The 15,999-nt window shown below is 41.3% G+C and overlaps 2 protein-coding genes across 6 annotated transcripts in view; one reads left to right on the forward strand and one right to left on the reverse strand.

Moving 5' to 3' along the window:
• ETFBKMT (electron transfer flavoprotein subunit beta lysine methyltransferase) overlaps positions 1-5,803 on the forward strand; it is a 26,521-nt gene extending 20,718 nt beyond the window's left edge. For all 4 annotated transcript variants that reach the window (XM_025403016.1, XM_025403015.1, XM_025403018.1 and 1 more), the window contains exons 3-4: positions 3,153-3,283; positions 4,383-5,803. In XM_025403016.1, the coding sequence (XP_025258801.1) occupies positions 3,153-3,283; positions 4,383-4,726 (475 nt within the window). In that variant the 3' untranslated portion in view covers positions 4,727-5,803. The remainder of the gene's footprint in view (positions 1-3,152; positions 3,284-4,382) is intronic.
• Positions 5,804-7,858: 2,055 nt separating this feature from the next.
• AMN1 (antagonist of mitotic exit network 1 homolog) overlaps positions 7,859-15,999 on the reverse strand; it is a 60,696-nt gene continuing 52,555 nt past the window's right edge. Inside the window, exon 7 of one of the 2 annotated variants that reach the window (XM_025403012.1) lies at positions 7,859-9,103. In XM_025403012.1, coding sequence (XP_025258797.1) covers positions 9,030-9,103 — 74 coding nt within the window. In that variant the 3' untranslated portion in view covers positions 7,859-9,029. The remainder of the gene's footprint in view (positions 9,104-15,999) is intronic. The other variant, XM_025403013.1, reaches the window with a different exon arrangement.

Genomic DNA, 15,999 nt, shown 5'->3' on the forward strand with positions numbered 1-15,999 from the left:
TCCCTCCCTCCTTCCTTCCTTCCTTCCTTCCTTCCTTCCTTCCTTCCTTCCTTCCTTCTTTGAGATGGAGTTTTTGCTTTTCTTGCCCAGGCTGGAATGCAATGGCACAATCTCGGCAGACTGTAGCCTTCCCCCTCCCGGGTTCAAATGATTCTGCTGCCTCAGCCTCCCGAGTAGCTGGGATTACAGGCATGCATCACCGCACCTGGCTAATTTTGTATTTTTAGTAGAGACGGGGTTTCACCATGTTGGCCAGGCTGGTTTTAAACTCCTGACCTCAGGTGATCCACCCACCTTGGCCCCCTAAAGTGCTGGGATTACAGGTGTGAGCCACCTCGCCCGGACATTTATACATTTCTTTTCTTTCTTTTTTTTTTTTCTTGAGACGGAGTCTCGCTCTGTCACTACTCACTGCAACCTCTGCCTCCTGGGTTCAAGCAATCCTCCTGCCTCAGCCTCCTGAGTAGCTGGGATTACAGGCGCCCACCACCATACCTGGCTAGTTTTTGTATTTTTAGTAGAGACGGGATTTCACCATGTTGGCCAGGCTGGTCTCAAACTCCTGACCTCAGGTGATCCACCTGCTCAGCCTCCCAAAGTGCTGGGATTACAGGCATGAACCACTGTGCCTGGCTATACATTTGTTTAAAGAGGAAAAGGCATGTAGGAAACGGTGAGCTAGGCAGTGAGGCAAATAATTACATCCTAGTGAGATTTTAGTCAGTGCCCAGTAAATCTATGCTCTACATAAGGTGAACATTCGAAAATAGGGAGTAAGGAAGAGTTAATTACGTAGATGTCTCAGGGTAGGTGAAGGAATGATTGCTCTCATCCTGTTTTTTTTCTTGAGACAGGGTCTCACTTTGTCACCCATGCTGGAGTGCCATGGTGCAATCTTTGCTCACTGCAGCCTTGACCTCCTGGGCACAAGTGATCCTCCCATCTCAGCCTCCCAAGTAGTTGTGACCACAGGCATGTGGCACCATAAGCAACTAATTTTTGTACTTTTTGTAGAGACGGGGTCTCACTATGTTGCTCAGGCTGGTCTCAAACTCTTGGGCTCAAGTGATCCTCCCCACTTCAGCCTCCCAAAGTATTGAGATTACAGGTGTGAGCCACTGCACCTAGCCTTATCCTGTTTTTATTCTGTACCCAGGAAGATAAGCTTGTAATGGACATTGTTAGTATGAAAGTTAACACTTTAGTTTTGTGGACAAGGAGTTAGACTTAGGTAGTAGACTAAAGTTAGAGTTGGTATGTTTTTGTTTATGGGAGGAGATACATCTCGAAAGGTTTAGGGGTCTGCAAAGAATTTATGAGCAATTTGTGAGGGCAGTCATCCGGAGATCCCTGAGACCTTTTCCTTTTGTAGGGGCTGGCTAATGTATAGCGCTTTGACACAAGATTGTGAAGTAACAGCTATCTATTCTTGAGAAAAGGACAGTGTTCCCTAACTTGGCCTCCAGGCTTAACTTTCCTTTTGACATAATGAGTTATGCGGGTCTAGAGACTTTTTTTTTTCTTTTTTTTTTTTGAGACAGAGTTTTGCTGTCATCCAGGCTGGAGTGCAGTGGTGCCATCTTGGCTCACTGTAAGCTCTGCCTCCTGGGTTCACGCCATTCTCCTGCCTCAGCCTCCCAAGTAGCTGGGACTGCAGGCACCTGCCACCATGCCTGGCTAATTATTTTGCATTTTTGGTAGAGACGGGGTTTCACCGTGTTAGCCAGGATGGTCTCAATCTCCTGACCTTGTGATCTGCCTGCCTCAGTCTCCCGAAGTGCTGGGATTACAGGCGTGAGCCACTGTGCCCAGCCCAAGACTTCTTATTTTCCTTTACAACTTTTTTTTTTTTTTTAAATAGTCTCACTGTGTCACCCAGGCTGGGGTGCAGTGGTGCAATCTTGGCTCATTGCAACCTCTGCTTCCCTGGTTCAAGCAATTCTGCCTCATCCTCCTGAGTAGCTGAGATTACAGGCACCCGCCACCACCCCTCGCTAATTTTTGTATTTTTTTTTTTTTTTAAATTTTTGAGATGGAGTCTTGCTCTGTCGCCCAGGCTGGAGCACAGTGGCATAATCTCGGCTCACTGCAACCTCTGCCTCCTGGGTTCAAGTGATTCTCCTGCCTCAACCTCCTGAGTAGCTGGGACTATAGGCACACACCACCATGCCGAGCTAATTTTTGGATTTTTAGTAGAGATGAGATTTTGCCATGTTGGCCAGGTTGTTCTCGAATTCCTGGCCTCAAGTGATCTGCCTGCCTTGGTCTCCCAAAGGGCTGGGATTACAGGCATGAGCCGCTGTGCCCAACCTACAACTTTGTTTTGGAAAAAATTGACTTGAATAGCATGATTAGTCAGTTGTGTGGTACTGTGCTTCATACCTGCTGAAGAGAAAGACCAAATGACTAGGTCCTTTCTTCTGCCACCTCTGCCCAGCTCTGGAGATGGACTTTTTGTGTCACTCTAGTCAGACCAAACTTGCCACGTTGGACCAAGTTCTTCTGCTACGTTTCACTATTTCTTTTGTCCAGTCAACCTAATGACATGTCTTTTCTTTGTTTTCCTTTTTTTTTTTTGGATACCTCTTATTTGCCGAGACCAGCTGGGTTGGGGAGACCCTAACCCAGCGGTGCTAGAGGAATTAAAGACACACACACAGAAATATAGAGGTGTGAAGTGGGAAATCAGGGGTCTCACAGCCTTCAGAGCTGAGAGCCCCGAACAGAGATTTACCCACGTATTTATTAACAGCAAGCCAGTCATTAGCATTGTTTCTGTAGATATTAGATTAACTAAAAGTATCCCTTATGGGAAATGAAGGGATGGTCTGAAATAAAGGGATGGGTTGGGCTATCTGCAGCAGGAGCATGTCCTTAAGGCACAGATCACTCATGCTATTGTTTGTGGTTTAAGAAAGCTTTTAAGTGGTTTTCTGCCCTGGGTGGGCCAGGTGTTCCCTGCCCTTATTCCAGTAAACCCACAACCTTCCAGCGTGGGCGTCATGGCCATCATGAACATGTCACAGTGCTGCAGAGATTTTGTTTATGGCCAGTTTTGGGGCCAGTTTATGGCCAGATTTTGGGGGGCCTGTTCGCAACACTTATTTTTCCTCATCTCTCTGAGACATGTTTCTCCTTTCTTTTTAATTTAGGTATCTTTTGGATAATCCTGATGTTGTCAGAGGAAAATCTGTATTAGATCTTGGGAGTGGTTGTGGAGCCACAGCTATTGCTGCTAAGATGAGCGGGGCATCAAGGATCTTGGCCAATGACATAGACCCTAGTAAGGATTCATATTTTAAAATATTTAAGGCTCATCTTTTTTTTCTTCTCCAGAATAAATACGTACACACGCTCAGTGTGGTAGCTTATCGTCGTACGTATTTTGTGATCAGACATTGTGAATCTGTGTGCACTGGGACATTATCTGTAGGAATCCCCTGAGGTCGGAGTAGATGGTACATTTTTCCCAAGAGGATTTGTGTCTGCCAGACATCCTGGAGGGAGCACTTCTGTTAATTTATGGGTTAGGAATTTCCTGAAATAAGTAAATAGTGTTTATTTGACCCCAAACCCAAGTGAGTGTCGGCCTGTCTTTGAGGGTGATTTTTATTCCATTAGAACCCAGGCTGAGACAGGTAAGTTTTTATTTGATCTTTTCTTCTGGTCTACCCTTTCACTGAGAATATAGTCCTTGAAAACCTTTATTTTATAAAGGAGTCTCAGTTCTTTTGTTTTTTTTTTGATACAGAGCCTCACTCTGTTGGCCAGGCTGGAGTGCAGTGGCATGGTCTCGGCTCACTGCGACCTCCACCTCCTGGGTTCAAGTGATTCTCCTGCCTCAGCCTCCCGAGTAGCTGGGGTTACAGGCATGCACCACCATGTCCAGCTAATTTTTGTATTTTTATTAGAGACGGGGTTTCACCATGTTGGCCAGGCTGGTTTCAAACTCCTGACCTCAGGTGATCCGCTTGCCTCGGCCTCTCAAAGTGCTGGGATTACAGGCGTGAGCCACTGCGCCCAGCCAAGTGGTCTCAGTTCTAATTTATTGCCATGCTCAATCAAGCCCAAGGCTTGTTTCCCTGTTCACAGTAAAAACCACAATATTTTGGTTAATGAAATCAGCAAATATTCCTAAAATTCTCAGCATTTCTAGGTGTTTTGAATTGTTTGTTTTGTTTTCAGGATATCCAGTCATATATTTGGAAATTGTGGTATAGCTTATATTGAGATAACCTTTATACTTCTTTAAACAACAACTTTCAACAAAAAGGAAGAAAAATATATTGTTAGCAGATCTTTTAAATTATTTAATCAACAGGGAATTATAACAGCCTAGCATATACCAATTCATTTTGTGCTTTTTTTTCTTTTTTTTTAAGTTGCAGGAATGGCTATTACACTAAATTGTGAATTGAACCGACTGAATCCTTTTCCTATTTTAATCCAAAACATTTTGAATTTGGAACAAGATAAGTGGGACCTTGTTGTTCTTGGCGATATGTTTTATGATGAAAACCTTGCAGATAGTCTTCATCAGTGGCTGAAGAAGTGCTTCTGGACCTATAGAACTCGAGTACTGATTGGTGACCCTGGGCGGCCCCAGTTCAGTGGACACAGCATTCAGCATCACCTGCACAAAGTGGTAGAATATTCACTTTTGGAGCCTACTAGGCAGGAAAACAGTGGACTGACAACAAGCACAGTGTGGGATTTTCAGCCTTGAGTTGTCGAAGTGCTTCCAAGTATGAATATAGTAATGTTTGGATCTGACTCTGAAAGTTTTCTCTATAGGAGATACTCTCCAGTTTAATGAATGTAATTCTTGTTAAACGGCAAATCTTGTTTTTAAAATATGAAGGTTTAGAGTTTTGCTTACTTTTGTCATGTAACTGGTTCTGTATTTCTATGCATGCCAATTATACACATCTCTATCTGCATTTTTTTCTATTTTAACCACGAAAAAATATGATTATACAATGCCATACTCAATGGTGGCAGCATTTAAGTAATGCAGAGGAATGAAACATTGTAGCCGGATCTGTTTCTGTAGTTGAGAACAACTGTGATGTAACTTTTAATTAAACAAACAAAACATAGAAGAACATATATATTTTTTCTTTTTTTAGAGACAGAGTCTCTGCTCCCAGGCTGGAATGCAGTGGCTATTCAGAGGCTTAAGCATTGAGCACTGCAACCTTGAACTCTGGGCTTTTTTTTTTTTTTTTTTTTTTGAGATGGAGTCTTGCTTGTTGCCCAGGCTGGAGTGCAGTGGCACATATCTCAGCTCACTGTAGCCTCCGCCTCCCACATTCAAGCGATTGTCCTGTCTCAGCCTCTGGAGTAGCTGGGATTTTAGGTGTGCACCACCATGCCTGGCTCATTTTTGTATTTTTGGTAGAGACTGGGTTTTGCCATGTTGGCCAGGCCAGTCTCAAACTCCTGACCTCAGGTGATCCACCCGCCTTGGCCTCCCAAAGTGCTAGGATTACAGGTGTGAGCCACCACACCAGCCTGACAATGTTTTTTATTTCGATCACTTCCTTTTGATTTTTTCTTATAGCTTCTATCTCTGCTTATGTCACCCATCATTCTTGCATGTTGTATGCTTTTTGCATTAGAGCCCTTTGCATGTTAATCAGTTATTTTAAATTTATGATCTGATAATTCTAAAATATCTACCATATCTGAGTCTGGTTCTGATGCTTGTCTTTCCAGACTGTTTTTTTGTCTTTTAGCATGCCTTGTAATTTTTTGTTGATAGCTAGACATGATGTATTGGATAAATAAGCAGGTAAACTAAGGTAGCATGAGGTTTTAAAATCTGGGTAGGGCTATTGTTTGCTGTAGTGTAGCTATTACAGGCTAAATTTTCCTCTAGTGTCCTTGCTATTGTCTCCCCTGTTATCTTTGAGTTTCCCTAGAGATTCCTTCTTATATAGAGTCTGAAGCTTGCAGTTTTTTTCACCTGTAATTCCCTGTTATTATACAGTAGCCTAATTGATGTGATAAAGTATGGGAGAAGGTATGTTCTATAGTTCTGTGATTAAGTCTCAGTCAGTTAAGTCAGCCTGTGCTCCTGCTGTGACCTTCACAAGTGCTTTCAGCTTTTCTTTTGTCCCTTTGGTGAGACAGGAAGGCTAGAGGAGGCTAGGGCTGGGTACTTCCTTTCCCCCAGGTCAGCTAGGCTCTAGTAAAATAGTTTCCCTTGAGAGCTGGCTTTTGTTAAGGAGAATTGAATGCTTGGGCATATTTCAAAATGGTTACTTTCCCCATCCTCGTACCAAAAGAAGGGATTTTTCTCTGATCCTCACCCTGAGAACCTGGTAGGTATCCTGGAGGTAAAACTATGACAGTGTGGTGTCTCCCCTAGGAGTGGGCCCCCTTGAGTTGGTTTGTTTTAATTTAACAAAGTTTAATTGAGCAAAGAACAATCTGTGAATTAGGCAGCTCCCAGAAGCAGTGTAGGTTCAGAGTGACGGCAGGGTTACCACACCTGGTGAGATAACGGTTATGGACAGATTCCTGGAGCTTTTGATTTTTTTTTTTTTGAGACAGAGTCTCACTCTTCACCCAGGCCGGAGTGCAATGGCACGATCTTGGCTCACTGCAACCTCTGCCTCCTGGGTTAAAGTGATTCTCCTGCCTCAGTCTCCCAAGTAGCTGGGATTAGAGGCGTGCATCACCATGCTCAGCTGGGATTACAGGCATGCACCACTATGCCCAGCTAATTTTTGTATTTTTAGTAAAGACAGGGCTTCACCATGTTGGCCAGGCTGGTCTCAAACTCCTGTCCTGAGGTGATCCATCCGCCTCAGCCTCCCAAATTGCTGGGATTACCATTGTGAGCCACTGCACCAGGCTGGAGCTGTTGATTCTTAAGTCCATCCACATGGAGCCTCCAGCAACTCAGGAATTATATAGCATCAATGTTCCTACTGGTACTGGCTCCAGCAAAAGGCTTCTGCTCCCTGTAAGCTGTGGTTCTTTGTATTTGCATTTCTAATATGAGGCATTTGCTCTTTAACCTTAAATAAATTAGGATCTAAGTGTTGTTGATTTTTCAGTTTATTCAGCTTTATTCTTATTGTGAGGATGGGAATGATGACTTCCAATCTCTTTATATTAGAACATATAAATCAGACTAGAGACTGGAAATTTTTGTTGTTGTTGTTGTTGAGGTTTTTGTTTTGTTTTGTTTTTAGACAGGGTCTTGCTCTCTCATCCAGGCTGGAGTTCCGCGATGTGACCATCTCACTGCAGCCTCGACTTTCCAGGCTCGGGTAATCCTCCCACTTCAGCCTCCTTAGTAGCTAGGACTGCAGGCATGCACCACCATGATGCCTGGCTAGATTTTTTATTTTGTATTTTTTGTAGACATGGAGTCTTGCTACATTGGCCAGGCTGGGTATTACTGGGTGTTTTTTTCTTTCCTCCTTTATTTCTTTCCATATTTACTTATTCAATGAATATTTGAGTGCTTATTATATACCAGGCACTGTTCTAGGCACTGGGGATATAGGGATACAGCAATGAAAAAAAAAGATAAATATTTTGTCCTTACAAAATTTATATTCTAGAGTAGGGAGACACAATGAACAAATGAAAAGTAAAACAGGCATCAGATGGTGATAGGTAGTAAGGAGAAAAAGAGGTAAAGGTGATAGGGAATACTGGGTACTAGATGGGGTACAGATATTTTAAACAGAGTGGTGAGAAATAATTAATACAACTAGCAACATAAAAAAGGAGGAAAATAAAACTGCAAACTGTTTTAGGAAGATAAATCCTTCAAAGACCCAAAGAAGCTCACAACTTAAAAGTCAAAACTAGTTTCTGCAAAAAGGGGAAAATACGATTGACTTGGTTAAATATTCAGTATTAAATTTTATTGAATTCGTCTTTAGAAAAATTTCATAGATAGAACAGGCCTTACCCTTTTTGCACATATATACATATGTGCCACCTTTGCAGTGGCAACATATATAGCCACACTATAAACATACCACATTTATAAAGCAATAGTAAGGACAAGAAATGGAGTTGAATAAGTACCCCCCAACATACACAAGAAAGTTAGCATACTTACCCCGTTTTTCACTACATCAGAGGCAAAATAAGAAATCTTTTAAGAAAATCTCAACAAGACAGGCTCATGGCAAAATGAATATGCGAAATTTGGGGGTTGGTTTAAGCATGGTATGTGTCAGGTAATTTTGTGATTACCAAAAACTTTTCACGTGAAAACTAAGACCTTTGCTGTTTATTTCACAATGTGAAATCAGTAGAACCTGAGGATACAAATCTCTGTAGTGATATTCTGTATTTACTCATTTTTACACATTTTTGAATGCAATTTTGCTAAGGAAGGAAAGCTTACAGATGAATAAAATGTAATTGGGAAGAGTAGCCATAAAATTCAATGAACTAAGAGGCTGGGCAAGAGCCTCTGTAATACTAATACGCTGAATGGCTAATAAGTCACTTCATTTCAGTGAAACAAATACCTAAATTCTTTTAAGAATTAACAGGCTTGATGTTCAGGTCTGCTTTTGGCAAATGGGTATTTAAATACTCCAGGAAGGTAAGAGCCAGAAAATAGGAAGGTAACTATGCTTTTAGAAATATGTTTACTTAGATTCTCCCAAGGTTTATACTTACAGGTAAGCTTACAACAATAACTCAAATACCTACATAGGAGAAGGAAATCTCAAGGGAAAACAGTTAATTTTAAAGTTATGTTAAAAACAAAATCCAACACCATAGATCAGAGTTCATGCTAGGATTATCATTTCAAAAATAATGACTCATCCAACAGATATAGAATAATAGCACTATTAAGATGTTTAAGAGTAAAGCACAAACATGTATATACCAAGACTCAGCTAATTCTCTGAGAGTTATAACTTAAGACAATAAAATAATTAAAAGTAGTGTTAACATTAAATAGAATGCAAATCTCTATAGATGGTTTCCTGGGAAAGTAGTTTTGATAAGCTTTCCTAGCTTTGATCATCTTCAAAAAAGCATCAATAAACAGTCCATGTCACTTGCTTTAGTTTGTTTGGGCCTACTAATTGCTCCAACACTTCTCGTGAATGATCTATAAAAGAAAACAATGACAATATATTAATTGACAATAATAAATGTTTAATGTTTCCTCATGTCTAACTGGAGATGATGTTAATACACAGTTATTTAAAGGATTAAAGGAGGTGATCTATAAAGCACAGTATACAACTAACTCGCTAATAATTAACGGTAGCCCTTACTATTATTAGGTGTAGTGCACCTATCATAGTATTACTTGTTTAAAAAAAAAAAAAACAGGCATTTGTTGTTTTCTGTGTAATTTCATCATAATTCCACCAACCAGAGTAATGGTGCAATTTCACCATTAACCTGTGTTAATGGTTAATAACTTTTTTCAGGATCTTAGCTGGAAATAGATGATTCACTAAAGTGGAGTGACTGAACAGCATTTAATTAAGGGAATATTTACCAAAAAAGTAGGATTAAAGAAAGCCAATAAACCACCTTGGGAAGCTGCAACACACCCAAAGGGTTAGAGGAGGTACTAGTCACCAGAATGTGACAAGTTGACCTGTAGTTGAACATTTTTCCATGTCTGTATAATACTATTATAAAACATGATTTTAAATAGATAACCATTATATAAATACACTGTAATTTAACCAGTCTATATTATTGGACATTTAGATGTTTTCAGTTTTTCACAATGTACAGTCGTGATTTTGATATGGTTTCCATCCTAGTTTTAGGATGTCTTTAAAAAATCTGAATTAAAGCAAAAATACTGATAAAATTTTGTTAGTTTAAATATTACTCATAAGTTTAACAGACTTGTTTCCATAGATACAACTTATGTTTTATATACAACTTATGTTTTATATACAACCTAACCCAGTCTTGGAAATCCTGTAATTTGGTGGTTCCTAGACAGATTTCACAGACCAGTAGGAAAAAAAAAAAAAAAAAAAAAAGATGGGCCCAACATATACAGTGACAAAATTTTATTTTAAGTTAAACAAAATTAAGCAAAAATACCAAGGTTTATTGCCAGTAAGAGAACCAGAGAGTGTATAGAAATGAAAAGTTATTATCATTGGGAAAACAAAGGTTTACAATTCCATTTTTTAAAAAAGTAGCTAGTAAGATAAATGCAGTTTTATTGATGGTCATAAAAATATTATTGGTTATTGTAGAGGAAATCTAAATCAAAGATAGGTTCAAATTATGTTGAAAGTAAAAGAATGGAAAGACATACCATATAAATGGCAACCATGACAAAGCTGGGTGGCTATAGAAGAGGGGGGAAACACTTTCCAGCTCTTTCTGTGAGGCCAGTGTTACCCTGATACCAAAGCCAGACAAAGATGTCACATGAAAACTGCAGACAAGGATCTTTTATTAATATAGACTAAAAAATGCTCAACAAAACGCCACACCAAATCCAGCCACTAGAAGAAAGGATTACATACCATGACCAACTGAGATTTATCATAGGAATGCAAGGTTAGTTTAACATCTGAAAATCAATGAGTATACTATGTTAATGTCCTATTGCTGCTGTAACAAATTACCACAAACCTAGTGGCTTAAAGCAACAAATTTGTTATCGTACAGTTTTGAAGGTCAGAATTCCAAAATGGGTCTCACTGGGCTAAAATCAGGTGTGGGCAGGTCTGCATTACTTTTTAGAGGCAAGTTTTATCTTTTTTTTTTGGAGGCTGTACAGGAGAATCTACTTCCTTTACTTTTCTAGCTTCTAGAAACTACCACATTCCTTGCATTCCTTCCTGCTTAAAGTGAACAACATTGGGCTGGGTGCGGTGGCTCATGCCTGCAATCCTAGCACTTTGGGAGGCTGAGGCAGGCATATCATGAGGTCAGGAGTTCGAGACCAGCCTAGCCAACATAGTGAAACCCCATCTCTACTAAAAATAAAAAAAATAGCTAAGCATTGTGGCATGCGCCTGTAGTCCCAGCTACTCAGGAGGCTGAGGTGGGAGAATCACTTGAACTAGGGAGGCGGAGGTTGCAGTGAGCCGAGACCACACCATTGTACTCCAGCCTGGGTGACAGAGTGAGACTCTGTCTCAAAAAAAAAAAAAAAGTGGGCATAATTGGGCATAGTCCTTCTCAAGCTGCCATCTCTATGGTCCTTCTCTGTCCTTCTACTTTTAAGGACCCTTATGATTATATTGGGCCTACATAGATAATCCAGGATGATCTCCCTACTTAAAAATCAACTGATTAGCAACTTTAATTCCATTGGCAACCTTATGTAACATAACATACTCACATTTTGGGCATTAGAACATGGATATCATTGGGTGGGTGAGAGCATTATTCAGCTTACCACCTACACCATTCTAATAGAACAAAGAACTAAAACCACATGATCATCTCAACAGACAAACACCATTTGGCTGGGTGCAGTGGCTCACGCCTGGAATCCCAGCACTTCGGGAGGCTGATCACCTGAGCCCAGGAGTTCAAGACCAGGCTGGCTAAGATGGGAAAACCCCGTCTCTACTAAAAATACAAAAAATAAATGAGCCAGGCATGGTGGTGGGTGTCTGTAATCCCAGCTACTCAGGAGGCCGACGCAGGGGAATTGCTTGAATCCAGGAGGCAGAGGTTGCAGTGAGCTGAGATGCTGCCACTGCACTCCAGCTTGGACAACAGAGCAAGACTCAGTCTCAAAAAACAAAACAAAACAAAACACCAGTTGACAAAAACCAATGCTCATTCAACCAACTAGGAATAGAAGATGACTTCCTCAACCTGATAAAGGGCATCTATGAAAAACCCATAGCTGGCAGGGTGCAGTGGCTTATGTCTGTAATCCCAGCATTTTGGGAGGCCAAGGCGGGAGGATCACTTGAGCCCAGGAGTTCAAGACCAGCCTGGGAAATATAGTGAGACCCTGTCTCTGCAAAAGAAATTTAAAAATTAGCTGAGTGTGGTGGCACATGCCTGTAGTCCCAATTACTCAGGAGGCTGAGGTAGGAGGATCTGCTTGAGCCTGGGAGACAGAGGTTGCAGTGAGTGTGTTCATGTCACTGCACTCCAGCCTGAGCAACAGAGCAAGACCCTGTCTCAAAAACAAACAAGAAAAACCTATAGCTAATAGTGAAAAATTAAATGTTTTCTCCCTAGGATCAAGACAAGGATATCCACTCTTTTGTTTTTGAGACAGTCTCACTCTTGTTGCCCAGGCTGGAGTTCAATGATGTGATCTCAGTTCACTGCAACCTCTGGCTCCCAGGTTCAAGTGATTCTCCTGCCTCAGCCTTCCGAGTAGCTGGGATTACAGGCACCCTCAACCACGCCCAGTTAATTTTTTGTACTTTTAGTGGAGACGGGGTTTCACCATGCTGGCCAGGCTGGTCTCAACTCCTGACCTCAGCAGTTTGAGACCTGATCCACCTGCCTTGGCCTCCCAAAGTGCTGGGATTACAGGCGTGAGCCACCGTGCCCCGCCAGGATGTCCACTCTTGCCATTTCTATCCAACATTGTATCAGAGGTTCTAGTCATGGAAATTAGGCAAGAAAAAGAAAAGGCATTCAGGTTGGAAGGAAGAACTAAAACTATTTGTAGATGATGTTATATTGTGTATACAATATCCCAAGGAATTCACTAAAAAAATAGAATAAATGAGTTCAGCAAGGTACAAGAACAATATATAAAAATCAAATGTATTTCTATATGCCAACAATGAATAATCCAAAAATGAACTAGAAAATAATTCCATTTATGTTGCCATCAAAAATGATAGAATACTTAGGAATAAATCGAATGAAAGTGAAAAACTTACACTCTGAAAATTATAGGCCATTATTGAAAGAAATTAAAGATCTAAATTAAAAAATCCAGACCAAAAGACTTAATATTATTAAGATAGCAATATTTCCCAAATTACCTACAGATTCAGTGAAATTCATATCAAAATACAAGCTGGCTTTTTATTGTTTGCAGAAATCAATAAGATGGGGCCTGGCAGGGTGGGTAACACCTGTAATCTCAGCACTTTGGGAGGCCAAGGCAGGCGGATCGCTCAGGAAGACCAGCCTGGGCAACATGGTGAAACCCCGTCTCTACTAAAAATACAAAAATTAGCCAGAAGTGATAATGCGCACCTGTTGTCCCAGCTACTTGGAGGACTAAGGTGGGAGAATCGCTTGAACCCTGGTGGTCAAGGCTGCAATGAGCTGAGATGGCATCACTGCACTCCAGCCTGGGTGACAGAGACCCTGTCTCAACAACACCAACACCAACAACAACAAAAAGAAATTGATAAGATGATTCTAATATTTGTATGAGAATTGGGGGGACCCAGAACAGTCAATAGAATTTTGAAAAAGAACAAAATTAGAGACTTAACACTTCCCAATTTCTTTCTTTTTTTTTGAGATGGAGTCTCACTCTGTCACCAGGCTGGAGTGCAGTGGCATGTTCTCGGCTCACTGCAACCTCCGCCTCCCAGGTTCAAGCGATTCTCCTGCCTCAGTCTCCCAAGTAGCTGGGACTACAAGTGCGTGCCACCATGCCCAGCTAATTTTTGTATTTTTAGAGACAAGAGTTGCACCATGTTGGCCAGGATGGTTTTGATCTCTTGACCCCATGATCTGCCTGCCTTGGCCTCCCAAAGTGCTGGGATTACAGGTGTGAGCCACCGCACCCAGCCAACACTTCCCAATTTCATTTTAGCTGCTGTATCTACAATAATTTTTGGCATTTTTCCAAGTTGTGAATATGTTAGTTATCAAACGTTATATATAAATATTTGTTTTCTGTCTACATTTGTCACTCTTCTGTGGGAATTCACTATTGCACATTATAGGAAGATACTTTTCCCTCCAATAGTAAGCATGGAACATTTTTATGTAATTTAAAATTTTTGATGCTAGATGGCAGTATTATATTAGTCTCCTTAGGCAGCTTCTTCCTATGAAAATAGAGTATTTAGGACTGTGGGTTTAAATAAGAATATTCAATGCCTTTATTATGCTGCAGGGAAAAACTATGGGGTCGCTAAGTATTTCATAATCCCTTGGCAGAACATTTTATAGAAACACATACTCTCTTGGCTGGGCGCGGTGGCTCATGCCTGTAATCCCAGCACTTTGGGAGGCCGAGACGGGCGGATCACGAGGTCAGGAGATCAAGACCATCCTGGCTAACACGGTGAAACCTGTCTTTACTAAACATACAAAAAAATTAGCCGGGCGTAGTGGTGGGTGCCTGTAGTCCCAGCTACTCGGGAGGCTGAGGCAGGAGAATGGCGTGAACCTAGGAGGCGGAGCTTGCAGTGAGCCGAGATTGCACCACTGCACTCCAGCCTAGGTGACTGAGACTCCGTCTCAAAAAAAAAAGAAAAAAAAAAAAAAAAAAGAAACACATGCTCTCCAGACTGAAAAAGAGCTAACGGGTTATTTATGCTAATCACATGACTGATGCTTGATGTCACCTTCCTATTTGTTTCCCTATCCTAGTAACAGTTAAGCCACTTTACACTAGAGGCGCAGGAAGGAATTATAGATTGTGGTTCAGGTGACTTAGGTTTTACTTCCAGTTCTATCAACTATTTCTAAGATGTGGGGCAAGCCACTTAAATCAATTGTATCTCTGTTCCCTTATCTTTAAAATGAAGGAGTTGTATAGATGACCTTGTTGGGGGTCAGAAAAGGATTCCCCAAAGTATGGCACTTTGGCATGCTGAGTACTTTGAACTAAAGGACATTGAAAGGCCTCAGAATCCGCCTCAGAATCAAGGTCTCTGACCTTCTCCTGCCCTCCTATTTCTTACCCTTCATTCTCCCCAAGTGAGTCACAGAAACCAGGATTCCTCTTCCCCAAGGTGGGTCACAGAAACTAGAACTCTTTTCCCCAAAGGAAGACATAAAACCTACAAATATTACTCTAAACTTCCCCAGCCTTTCTGCCCAGGAGCTGGCCATAAATAAATTCTCTGACGTACCCTTGTCGGATAGGAGATCCTAAGGCCCTCGTTCCAGAGTGGACCCCGCCCTATACCCTGGAAAAAGGAACGTCACACAGAAAGGCCAAGAAGAATCTGAACAAACAGGGCTTGCTGGGTTTCTCCACTCTGTTACTGTTAGCTCATTCTCTTCTCCAGTCACATCTCTACATGGCTGGCCATGCTTCATAAGCATAAAAATAAGCAGTTTTCCCTGGATGTTTGGCTCTTCATTTCTGAAGTCTCCTATAAATCTTTGACCAAATAAACCTGTTACGCCTTTCTCTTACTAACCTTACTTTTCTTATAGGACTGTCAGCCTTGATCCTTATAATGGGTGAGGAAAGGTATAGCGTTCTGCCTCCCAACCTCTAAGGAACTGTTGACCACCTCTGTAAAAATCTATGACAATATAGATGGAGAGCATTTTTTGAAAGATTCATGGTAGGAGCACTTGGAACACCAAGAAGAAGAAGAAACTATGGGAAATACAAACTTTTTTGTTGTTGTTGTTGAGACGGAGTCTCGCTCTGTCACCCAGGCTGGGGTGCAATGGTGCCATCTCAGCTCACTGCAACTTCCATCTCCCGGATTCAAGTGATTCTTCTGCCTTAGCCTCCCAAGTAGCTGGGACTACAGGTGCCCGCCACCACGCCCGGCCAATTTTTGTATTTTTAGGAGAGACGGGGTTTCACTATATTGGCCAGGCTGGTCTCAAACTCCTGACCTTGTGATCTGCCCGCCTCGGCCTCCCAAAGTGCTGGGATTACAGGTGTGAGCCACCGTGCCCGGCCGAGAAATACAAACTTTTAACAAAGTATTTTTTTCAAATGTTCAAAGAAAATGTAATTCAGACATTTTTATAGAACACACAGTGAAAAAAGTACGGCTGAACACATTTTTACAAATAATGATCAAAGTCCTAGTGTTTCATTACAGTGATCTGGCAAAAATAAACATGTCATGCAGGATTAGTAATGAATGAAATGAA

The sequence above is a fragment of the Theropithecus gelada genome, chromosome 11, assembly GCF_003255815.1.
Source record: "Theropithecus gelada isolate Dixy chromosome 11, Tgel_1.0, whole genome shotgun sequence".
Lineage (NCBI taxonomy): Eukaryota > Metazoa > Chordata > Mammalia > Primates > Cercopithecidae > Theropithecus > Theropithecus gelada.